At 37.9% G+C, this 12,738-nt stretch overlaps 1 protein-coding gene across 1 annotated transcript in view; it reads right to left on the bottom strand.

Annotated features, from left to right (window-relative positions):
- Positions 1-9,848: 9,848 nt before the first annotated feature.
- The window catches only part of LOC121385376 (centrosomal protein of 70 kDa-like), a 34,726-nt gene continuing 31,836 nt past the window's right edge, over positions 9,849-12,738 (bottom strand). Inside the window, exons 18-19 of the mRNA XM_041516041.1 lie at positions 11,720-11,799; positions 9,849-10,212 (exon numbers count right to left, since the gene is read on the bottom strand). Of these exons, the coding sequence (XP_041371975.1) occupies positions 10,151-10,212; positions 11,720-11,799 (142 nt within the window). The 3' untranslated portion in view covers positions 9,849-10,150. The remainder of the gene's footprint in view (positions 10,213-11,719; positions 11,800-12,738) is intronic.

Here is a 12,738-nt window from a genome sequence, read left to right as displayed (position 1 = left end):
TATATCAAAGGCTGTGGGATGTAGTACCCTGCACCACGACTGGTATATCAAAGGCTGTGGGATGTAGTACCCTGCACCACGACTGGTATATCAAAGGCTGTGGTATGTAGTACCCTGCACCACGACTGGTATATCAAAGGCTGTGGTATGTAGTACCCTGCACCACGACTGGTATATCAAAGGCTGTGGGATGTAGTACCCTGCACCACGACTGGTATATCAAAGGCTGTGGTATGTAGTACCCTGCACCACGACTGGTATATCAAAGGCTGTGGGATGTAGTACCCTGCACCACGACTGGTATATCAAAGGCTGTGGGATGTAGTACCCTGCACCACGACTGGTATATCAAAGGCTGTGGTATGTAGTACCCTGCACCACGACTGGTATATCAAAGGCTGTGGTATGTAGTACCCTGCACCACGACTGGTATATCAAAGGCTGTGGTATGTAGTACCCTGCACCACGACTGGTATATCAAAGGCTGTGGGATGGTGCATATAAAAGATCCCTACTAATGGAAAAATGTAGTGGGTTTCCTCTCTAAGACTTATCTGTCACAATTACCAAATGTTTGACATCCAGTAGCTGATGATTAATGAATCAGTGTGCTCTAGTGGTGTCGTTAAACAAAACTAAGTCACTTTATTCATTCGTATGACTGTTCTTGTATTAATTCTTGTACATGTATGTGTATTTTATATTTGTATAACATGTAAATGATACACATTTGTGTATTTCGACTACTAAGATTTTGTTGTGTATGAAATACCGTTCTTGACTTTATCGACATGTGGTAAACTAGTAACCTGAATGACAGTTCTTGACTTGTTTCGATGACCAGCCTCGGTGGCATTGTGGTTAGGCCATTGGTCTACAGGCTGGTAGGTACTTGGTTTTGATCCCAGACGAGGCATGGGATTTTTAATTCAGATACCGACTCCAAACCCAGAGTGAGTGCTCCGCAAGGCTCAATTGGTAGGTGTAAACCACTTGCACCAACCATTGATCCATAACTGGTTCAACAAAGGCCACGGTTTGATCTATCCTGCCTGTGGGAAGCGCAAATAAAAGATCCCTTGCTGCCAATCGGAAAGAGTAGCCCATGAAGTGGCGACAGCGGATTTCCTCTCACTATCTGTGTGGTCCTTAACCATATGTCTGACGCCATATAACCCTAAATATAATGTGTTGAGTGCGTCGTTAAAGAAAACATTTCTTTCTTTGTTTCGATGACTGCTATCCGATAACTGATAATTAATTAAATGAGTGAATGTGCTTTAGTGGTGTCCTTAAACAAAAACAAACTAACTTAGTTCCTCAAGCTCGACAATTAAAACATGCCGTTGAGAAAAATAGTGAATATAGTTTGAGGCAATAAAAGTGCTGTGGATAATTAAAAACTCCACGGCATTGCCGATTGCCGCCGTGCGTAATTGCAGGAGTTTATTCCTTAATGAAACGTTCTCAGTGACCTCTTTTGAAGACTGCAACGTTATCTGGATATTGTGTCAGTTGTGATTTCTGTCTCGGATTTATCGAAGACGAATTGACATTCAAATGTTTTCAGCCATTTAAGATATTGCCATATTGAACTTTGATATTTCACCCTTTTGTTGTACTATTTAAAACAAATTCACATGCCAAAGGGAGCTGACTTTTACTAGAGCTGGGTGGTATACCGTATCTACCGTTCGGTGTCGGTATTATGTCAATACCGATTTACTGTACCGAGCGAATTTCAGTTTTTGAAAACTTTTTCCAGCCATTTAGTAAAGCACTAACAATATATCTGACGAACGAGCCTTGTGTGTGGAATTTAATTTAATTTAGATGAAATTAGCGGGTGAGACTTAACTCAGGGCCGGTATTTATAAAGATTCTTAGAATTTTTAAAGAAAATTCTCAAAAAAATCTTAACATGTTAAAAATACTCTGAGTATAAAAATATTCTTAAAATTATTTTTAAAATTCATCTGAGACAAACTTTTAGTTTAGTCTTAAGTATAACACTAAGAAAATTCTCAGATGGAATTCCCTTCGTTGTTAGGGAATATTCCCGTTTATTTTTAATATGTGGCAAAACAGGCAGACGAACTATCAAACGTCAACGAGTAGAGCTGCAACATGACGGAAGCAAGCAAACCGAAGCGTAAACCGAACTGGACTGAAGATAAAACATTGAGTCTTGTTTGTTTGGTGGACGAGAGAAAATATTCATCTTCGTTGCCCTCCAATCTCTATTATGGCAGCCATTTTGTCCGAGATAAGAATTCTTAACCCAACTTAAAAGTCCTTCATATGACTCCTAACTTTTTCTCAATTCTAAGAGCAATCTGAGAGTAATTCCTACATTTAAGAGAAATTCTCAGGGATTCTAAGAATTATTTTAAAATTCTTATATTTAAGAGTAATTCTTAGGAATTCTGAGAATTTTCTTATATTTAAGAATTCTTAAGCATTTAAGAATCTTTATAAATACCGGCCCAGGCCTGCATTTAAAGCCGAAAATACTGCTTGATATGGGTATCGGTATTGGTATTTTGTCAGTACCGAATTCCGTACCGATACCGAGGTAAATTACTCCAAAGTTACCAGTACCAATACCGAACCTAAATTTCTGTACTGCCCAGCTCTAAATTTTACACTCCTTGAACTAGTCTCATGCGAGTGACACAGAGCGGGATGGTAGCTCCCCTTAAACAGCATCGTTTCATTTCATTTCTGGTGTTGGTGTTTGGCTCATCTTCAAAATGGAATTCACCTTGCTCCATTGTCAAAATGGAATTCACCTTGCTCCATTGTCAAAATGGAATTCACCTTGCTCCATTGTCAAAAGGGAATTCACCTTGCTCCATTGTCAAAATGGAATTCACCTTGCTCCATTGTCAAAAGGGAATTCACCTTGCTCCATTGTCAAAATGGAATTCACCTTGCTCCATTGTCAAAAGGGAAAAAAAAGCAACCTCTTAGAACTTTTATAATTTTTACGAGATCTATTTATTTTTAAAGTTATTTAATGTTATGAATGTTTACTGCATGATAATATGTGTTTCCTTTTACAATGACGAAGCATGATAATGTTGAATTAACCTCTTATGTGTTTCGGTTATATTACATTATGTATATTGTGAATGCATGAAAATTGAAAGAGCATTTTTATGAAACGTGTTAAGTGCACAACTGGGGGAAATGTGCTTGTTTGATATACTGTGCAACGTTGCAGGAACAGTGTTTGTTCCATAATGGATTAAATTCCCATATATGGTCGATATAAACTATATATATACAAACAGTTATAATAGTTTGAAACAAAACAGTTTTTTCTCATTTAACATCTCATAGATTTAGGAAGTCTGTTTTTCTTTTTGCATGTAACTACATATATACTTAGACAAAACTGTTTAGGAATTTGACACTACTGCATGGTACACTTTAAAAGTATGCTACATTCAGTGACGTGACAGTTACGCATTTTATTTTATTTTCAAAATCTCCTGTTTCTTCCACTGACAAACTGTTTCAGTTAAATCCAGTGTTCTATTTCAGTCTGACAGTCACAAGTTTTCCTTTATTTAAACAACTGCCAAACTGCTAAACTTCTTTCTCTTAATACATGTATAAAAAAAAAATAATAAAAAAAAAAAAAAACCCTACCAAAACGGGCTTTGTACATTTTATCAAATACGTTTTGTAAAAATGCTCACCAATTGATCGAAACTTAAGCTTGAAAATCATGTACAACATGTTTAAAGTGAGTGGACAATTCATTTAACTTGTATTTAATTAGTTTTGTTTGACATAATCAATCCAGACATAAGGATATTAGTGTTTGAAAGAACAAGCATCTTGCTATCCTGTTTTATATTGCTTGTATCTTGCCAAAACAAGATTTTTACTCATAGATGTTCCGATTCATCATAACAGTCGTACATCACTGCCGAAATAACCTGTGCTCAGTGTACATAGATTTGTTTATTATCCACATAGTTCAAGATATACAGGGAAATATAACCAGTCCAAAATTACTAACAACAATCTTAGTATCCTCAGAGGAACAAAATCTTCCGAAATAGGATATTCATTTTTACAAAATAGACTTAAATGCAGAATTCGACAACATTTTGTTCACTAGCCATCGGACAAGGTGATAGTAGTTATTTACTAGTCACACATTGAATATCACTAGCCATGGAGTGGGTCAACCATAATCTAGAGTTTGTACTATACCAAATAAAATCTCATAGGCGACCATGTTAATGATTGTGTTTTAAGTATTAACTGAAGAAAATGGTCCCTTTCATGGCTCATTTGTTGTTTTTTTTGTTTTTTTTACATCTAACACACTCAAATTTATCACCAGTTACAGGACTTGTGGTGTTAACTTCTCTATCAAAAGTGCGCTGCACCTCGGACTTTGACCCAGCCGGAAGTTTATTTGCTTTAGTACTACCTATAAGCCCTGTAGATTGTACAAATGTCCTGTGGTGGGAAAATTATCAAATGTTTGCCCCAATGATTGGTAATGTTGTCATTAAAATTGTATTTAGGGACCGTTGACAATTCTTTAGTACCCCGTTCCCCTCCTAAAACTAAAGGCATACATAATGCAATACCATACAAGTGTTCGCTAGATTTCATTTTTTACGAATTTACTAAACTTCCCATGTTGGTGTCTGCAGTTGACAAGTTTCATCAAAATGATATCTAGCTAAACGACAGTTGTATTTTATTGATTACCCACCTTCAGATAAAATTTAAAATCTGACTATGCACAGAGCTAAGACCTGGGAAGGAGAGGTCGCTACCCGAAATGACGTCATTTAGCAACTAGAACGCAACTGGTGGTGCACACGGAATTTGTACGACACACCCAGCTGTTCACCAAGCAGGTGGGCAATAAATAAAAAATTGTTGGTATTATAAGGAATGTCTTTATCAGCATGTTTGCCTTAAAGTCATACATTGCATCTTCATGATCTCCTCCTCCCACTAAGACCCTTGGTGAGTGTATATATTCTTGTGGAAATGTTTACAAGTCTCTGGGTGTTAATTTGGGGATAAGAGGAGGGGAGGGTGTTTGTGGTAGTCGAGTCATACTCCTCCAAAACATAATATATTAATAAAAAAGCCAACAACATCAGGAAGGGTGTTACGAATATCGACCCCCCCCCCCCCCAAACGCCTACTGTACCCTGATTTGTTTTTATTGCCCTCCCCCTTTATTTAAAACCTAGTACTGCCCTGCTAAGTTAACACCAAATAAAATCCCTTAGTCGACCATAGTAACATATGGGGCTATAACTGTGTCATGCAATGTATCAATCAACATGCACACAACATGCATAAATACTAGAACAAACAGAATTGGTATAGCGATTTGCCGTAGAGTAGCAATTAAAAATATGAATGAAAGAAGTGCGTAATATGTTCTTCGATATTAAAGTTGTATGAATGTGTACGATCTTGATCAATGGTAAGTGACCCCCAACAGGAAGTCATCGATAAGGGACAAGAGTTTAATAATTAATTTCTCTACTCTACTTGAGCTAGCAAGAGTTGTCGATACGACCAATATCCATCGTTGGTCTCAGTGTCAGTGTGACTGGCTCCATAATCATTAGAAATGGTTTCCTATCTGTTATGTTGTATTAACCCCCATGTGTTCATGGAATGTGTGTAAAGATGTGTACATATTTACTTATGTATGATTGGATGTTCTATTTATAGTTATCCAAATGGAACACATTTTTCTACTGTAATTAAAATGTATATACTAGTTCTTTGTTGGGTTTTTTCTTGTTCATTGTGGTATTTACTCAGGGCACAGACCCTAACTATTAATATAAACTATATTTCAGTGTTTACCTTTACAAATATTTACTTTGATTTTTAAAAATATAAATTTATGGAATCCAATGTGTTTTTGGTTGTCATGTAATATTTCAAAATGCATACGTTATAAAGATTAGTTAAGTTATAAATTGGCTATTAGTTGTAAAAGAGAGCTTTAGAACAAAAGAATAAGAAATCAAATACAACAAATGTTTGAATGAGGATTTCGTTTATTTTGTAAAAAATACTAAACAGTTGTTTGTACCAGTTGTATGGCACAAGATACAATATTCATGATGAATACTATTTCTGAGGTAAATAAAGAACATACAGTTTAATACATGTGCTAAGTAAATAAGTCATACAGTGTTTTTCCCTATTGGTTTTAGGATCAACGTTTATAGGCGAGTTGAATCATGCTTCCCCCGGAAAATGTATTGAAAAAACATTTTAAATTTACTTAAAATTGCGAGGTGTAGGTAGGGTTCAATCTCCCTAAACCCACCCCCTGCACAAACACATCTGAGGTGTAGGTTCAATCTCCCTAAACCCACCCCCTGCACAAACACATCTGAGGTGTTAGTTCAATCTCCCTAAACCCACCCCCTGCACAAACACATCTGAGGTGTAGGTGGGGGTTCAATCTCCCTAAACCCACCCCCTGCACACACACATCTGAGGTGTAGGTTCAATCTCCTTAAACCCACCCCCTGCACACACACATCTGAGGTGTAGGTTCAATCTCCCTAAACCCACCCCCTGCACACACATCTGAGGTGTAGGTGGGGGTTCAATCTCCCTAAACCCACCCCCTGCACACACATCTGAGGTGTAGGTTCAATCTCCCTAAACCCACCCCCTGCACACACATCTGAGGTGTTGGTTCAATCTCCCTAAACCCACCCCCTGCACACACATCTGCGGTGTAGGTTCAATCTCCCTAAACCCACCCCCTGCACAAACACATCTGAGGGTGTAGGTTCAATCTCCCTAAACCCACCCCCTGCATAAACACATCTGAGGTGTAGGTGGGGGTTCAATCTCCCTAAACCCACCCCCTGCACAAACACATCTGAGGTGTAGGTTCAATCTCCCTAAACCCACCCCCTGCACAAACACATCTGAGGTGTAGGTGGGGGTTCAATCTCCCTAAACCCACCCCCTGCACACATCTGAGGTGTAGGTGGGGGTTCAATCTCCCTGCACACACACATTGGAGGTGTAGGTGGGGGTTCAATCTCCCTACCCCCCCCTGCACACACATCTGAGGTGTAGGTGGGGGGGGGGGGTCAATCTCCCTAAACCCACCCCCATTGGAGGTGTAGGTGGCGGTTCAATCTCCCTACACGCACATCTGAGGTGTAGATGGGGGGTCACTCTCCCTAAACCCACCCCCTGCACATGCACCTGAAGTGTAGGTGGGGGTTCCATCTGCATACCCCTCCCCCTGTTAAATTACTTTTCATTTTCCACCGGCAGCCAGCTAAGTCGGCTGCTACAAGCTTGACTGTAATGATAATTTCAGACATCAAATATCCATAGTTCCTTTTGGTGTTGCCTTCTACTACTATCACCACTAATAATCATAAGAGACTGCAATGCTGGAGCAAATCCTCAGATTCGGGCAAAATGAGCTGGCCTGAAACCTTTTCACAATGTATTTCCATCATTCTACCTACAGTATTAGTTGTAATCCATGTAAAAATGCATGGTGATTTATTTACAACCCTGTATAGCCGTTTGACAGTAATGCTAATACGAACAAGCATTCTGAGAGTACTGCTGAAGCAACACATGTCCCCTACCAGACCCAACAAAGGACAGACGGACGGACATAAAGACGGAGATGAAACCTATAAACCCCTCCAGTTGGGACTGGTGGGGAACTAATAAATGTGATCCAGATTTGGGCTTTCTTGTTTAATTTGGCCAAAATTCAGCCTCCTTTCAAAAATGCAAGCCCATACGCCATTGCTAATAATAATAAATAATAATGCATTAATTTAATGAGATTGCTACATATTGATTATAATGATATAAGACCATAATGGATGAATTATTTAAACTGATCAATAAAACTACCAATTCTCGTTCCAGCTAAAGGCTGTGGAAAAATACTTATTAAAGAAAATGTTTTCTTTGTTTAATGACACCACTAGAGCACATTGATGTATTAATCATCGGCTATTGGATGTAAAAAATTTGATAATTCAGGGACACGGTCAGCAGAGGAAATCTGCTACATTTTTCCTAATGCAGCAAGGGATCTTTTAATCTGCACTTTTCCAGACAGGAAAGCACATACCACGGCCTTTGACCAGTTATGATGCACTGGTTGGAACGAGAAAAAAACCAATTGAATAGATCCATCAAGGTGGTTTGATCCTGCGACGCAAGCACCTCAAGCGAGCACTTGACCGACTGAAGTAAATCCCAATCTTGGCTGTCTCAGTGGTAAAGCAATCACTTGATGTGCGGTCAGTCTGGGATCAATCCCCATCGGTGGGCCCATTGGGCTATCTTTCGTTCCAGCCAGTGCACAATGACTGCTATATAAAAATTCGTGGTATATGCTATCCTGTGTGGGATGGTGTATATAACAGATCCCTTGCTACTAATGAAAACATGTAGTGGGTTTCCTCTCTAAGACTACAGGTTAAAATTACACAATGTTTGACATCCATCAGCCGATGATTAATAAATCAATGTGCTCTAGTGGTGTCCTTAAACAAAACAAACTTTAATATGTAATTTTAGTCAGACCTATATTACAACGGTAGCAAACTGGGCAGAATCCCTTTAAACACAACATATTAAAATACAGACTCATCACAAAGCATATTTAAAAACTTAATACATTGTGTGAATAAATAAATAAATAAATACATATTTGATATGTCCAGAAGCTGCCATTTTGATAATAGTTGAATGAAGTATATGCAGGACTATCTAAATCTTATTACACAAATACCATGGATACCAATATTATGAATGAAACACTACTTTTGTTCACAGACTCACTGGACACAATTTTTCTCGGGTAAATCTGAAGGTATTTGTGTGCTTGGACGTCTATATATATCAAGACCTGTCAAACTTTAGTCAAAAGAAAGCAGGAAACTTTTTAAAATGCACACAATTTAAGACAAAATCGCATTATGGATTACCCAGGTGATACATTCTCCTGGGCAGGAGTTGGGAAGATTTGATCAAATACTGGAAATCCAGGAAAGTTGACAGATCTGTACAATCTCGTGTGTCCTGCTTATCTGTGTGTCTATCAGAGGCGGATCGGAGGGGAGCAGGGACCCGCCCCCATAATTTTGCGATAATTATGATTTTATATATTAATTTTGTTATGATCCCCCCCTCCAACCCTCCCCAAAGTTCCCTTGGTATTCCACCTCATGTCACTGGGTACCCCCCATAATGGATTTTCTGGATCTATCTAGATATCTCTCGTCTATCTGTGTATTTCTGTCCATCTCATCTGTATGACTATGTCTGTATCTCGTCTGTTCTACTGTGGTGTTTAGGGTCAACACTACTAAAATGCTAGAGAAGTTGATTTAAAATAACCCTGAATACAGCTATAGCACGTCAACAGCCCTTACCGAACGGATATTTTGTGGCACCAGCACTGAGCGACAGACAGCAGATAGCTGTGCTACCTTGAATGCACAACATTTTATTTAGAGTTTTTTTAATCCAATTAAAGGGAGGATCAACTCAAATATGAGCCTGATGTGTTGGAAAGATGCATACCCGGATGACCTACAAATACTGACACTTTAACAAATGAAAAACGTGTAATTTTAGAGTTACTAAAAAAAAGAAGTGATTATTCCTGCTAACTGGGGGCAGCCATTTTGTTTTGTTTTTGTGACATCTGGTGGTATAGCTTGGGGCAAAGTGACGTCAGCTCCGTCCAACGCCTCTATGCACAGTGTCAACAAATGCTCTAATTTCCGACAAGGCGCTTCGTTTTCATCAACCTGACTTGTAAAACAACATACATGACTTGATAGTATAATAAACTATTTAACTAAATATATTTCAATTTGCATCAACCGAACAAAATGGAGTTATAGTATTTTACTCTTTTAAAAAATCCAAAGAAAAAATGCATCTGGTTATCCAACAATAATTAGCTTTTTTGTTTGTTGTTTTTTTGTTTCAAGCTTCCATGTTTGTGTATGCTGTGTAAGATTGAGAAAGCCCTGCATAGTGAGGTATTGTCATTGGTTATGAGGCAAATTAGAATCGGAGAAGTGTATGTACAATAATAATAATAAAAAATACATGATGTGCTTTTTCAGGAAGACAACATTTTGAGTGCCCGAACAGCCGGAATGACTTGATCAATTCTGTCAACATCTGTAAGAAAAAAGAAATGAAAACATTACTACACACATGCACATACACTGAAATCCAAATAAGAAGTAAAGTAAAGTTTGTTTTATTTAACGATGCCACTCGAGCACATTGATTTTTTATCTTATCATCGGCTACTGGATGTCAAACATATGGTCATTCTGACACTGTTTTTTAGAGGAAACCCGCTGTCGCCACATAGGCTACTCTTTTACGACAGGCAGTAAGGGATCTTTTATTTGCACTTCCCACAGGCAGGATAGCACAAACCATGGCCTTTGTTGAACCAGTTATGGATCACTGGTCGGTGCGAGTGGTTTACACCTACCCATTGAGCCATGTGGAGCACTCACTCAGGGTTTGGAGTCGGTATCTGGATTAAAAAATCCCATGCCTCGACTGGGATCCAAACCCAGTACCTACCAGCCTGTAGACCGATGGCCTAACCACAACGCCACCGAGGCCGGTCCAAGTAAGATGTCTACACCACTAACAACAATATAATATCATAACAAAAAAACCCCAACTATTTTACATATAATTTATCAAATTATTATTTCATTCCTCACTCTATATATTTTAACTTTATTTTTGTGCATATACCCACTTGAAGCATTTTGCCCTGGACACCCTTCTGGGGTGAAAGAGCTTTATTCAATAATATTGGTTAGTCAAGGGGGTGGGATCTAGCTTGGTCAAAATAGTGCCTCCGGTGCTTGGTTCAAACCTCCAATGCACCTATTGTCTGACTGGATCCCCCCCCCCCCCCCCCCCCATCCTAATCAGTGCCCTATGACCATGATATGTGCTGTCCTGTCTGTGTGGGACAGAGCAGTGCAATATGATCTCAAACAGAATAACGTGATGTAATATCAGCCAATCGGAAGTCATTTAGAATATGCATGAGGAAATAATTCCCTTTGTGGTAGTATAATTTAAGGTGCAGAGTCTCAGTTTCAGCCATGGATGAAAATGGACACTAAATTTAGTTGACCTACAAACCTGCCACACACATTTGGGTAAGGATATAACAGAGACAAGTTGAAGTCTGTGAAATACTGTCTAACAATAACTAGAGCTTGTCTCGACAACCATTACTTCTCAGACGAACGTGCGTTTTTAGAATTATGAAAAAGAAGCATTTTGGGCTATTGCGAAACACTGCATGACCAGAGCCACTTGAGTTGTATTCTTCTTCTTCTTTGTGGTACGCTCAGACAAGGACCCCAGTGGCTCGAACAAAAGCTGCTGCATTCCGTAGGTTCTCCAAGTGGCCAAAGAGTTTCTCCTTCAGGGGTTCATCTGAAGACCAGACTGCTTTTCTCTGGTGCTGGTAAGTGGGACAATGTTGCAGGAAATACTTAAGGCGTATGAAAATTAATATTCGAAATTATAAAATTTAAGTACTTCTAATTTACATTATCAAAAACGGTTTTAATAGTGAGAAATACACCATAGTGTTTAAAAACTAGGATCGGTCACTTTAATATTAAGAGGAATGTTAACAAACCTAGTATTTCCATTAATTTCACCATGATCTGCTTGAAAGCCGGAAAGAACTGTGAGTGTTCATCCAGTCGCCGTATAACCCTAACAATAAAATATATATATATATATATATCAATAAAAAGTATAACAATGTATATAAAAGTAACAAATACATCACAATAACAAATATATTATATTAACTAATAAATACATTACGAAAAAAGAAGTTTGTTTTGTTTAATGACAACACTAGAGCACAAAATAATACTAGAACAACACTGATCAAGACTAATCTTGATAATGGCCGCTTTAGTTTTTTGTTTTTGCATAAGAAATACATGGACGTTTTGAATTGAAAAAGTAGTTTTCAGTGAGTATATTCGCTTCACAACAATGATAGCTGATCGTGACAGCTAATTTGATAAAAATTTGACCATTTTACCAACAACAGAAATCACAAAATATTAGGATATGAATTGGAATTAGTTTCCAAAAACGATTCTGGTTGCAAAAATACAATTATTAGAAATAATGGACATAAATACTGGACACTTGCCACAAATGCCCGTAAGTAAATGCGACTTTATCAATTTTTTACCTAATTTTAATCAACATTAACTTATTTAAAATAATATAAAAATTAAAAAAAAACCCACGAAAATTATACTTACCGATTCACATATGAACATTATTTTATCTATTTATAAAACATTTAGGTGAAAATATGTGAGTAGAAGTTATAAACTTGTACACACTCAATGCGGTTTTTATAAAAACTGAATCCAGTAGGCAAAAGATTAAAGAAAGTCTTTATATGAAATGGCCCATAACCCGTTTAACCGTCTGACTACGATTCATATCCAAATATTTCGTGATTTTCATTGTTGGTAAAATGGTCAAATTTATTAACAAACATTTAACACAGAGACAAAGACATTATTTTTTGTGTGTTTTTGGACATTACAAACATGAATGATGATGAGATGAATGGTGAAGCCGCAGTATTTCCATTTCGGTATGGGACTACTTGACAGGTCTATG

Source organism: Gigantopelta aegis, chromosome 11, assembly GCF_016097555.1.
Source record: "Gigantopelta aegis isolate Gae_Host chromosome 11, Gae_host_genome, whole genome shotgun sequence".
In the NCBI taxonomy this organism is placed as follows: domain Eukaryota; kingdom Metazoa; phylum Mollusca; class Gastropoda; order Neomphalida; family Peltospiridae; genus Gigantopelta; species Gigantopelta aegis.
The sequence above is the reverse complement of the archived record's forward strand: the minus strand, read 5'-3'. Positions and strand labels throughout refer to the sequence as shown.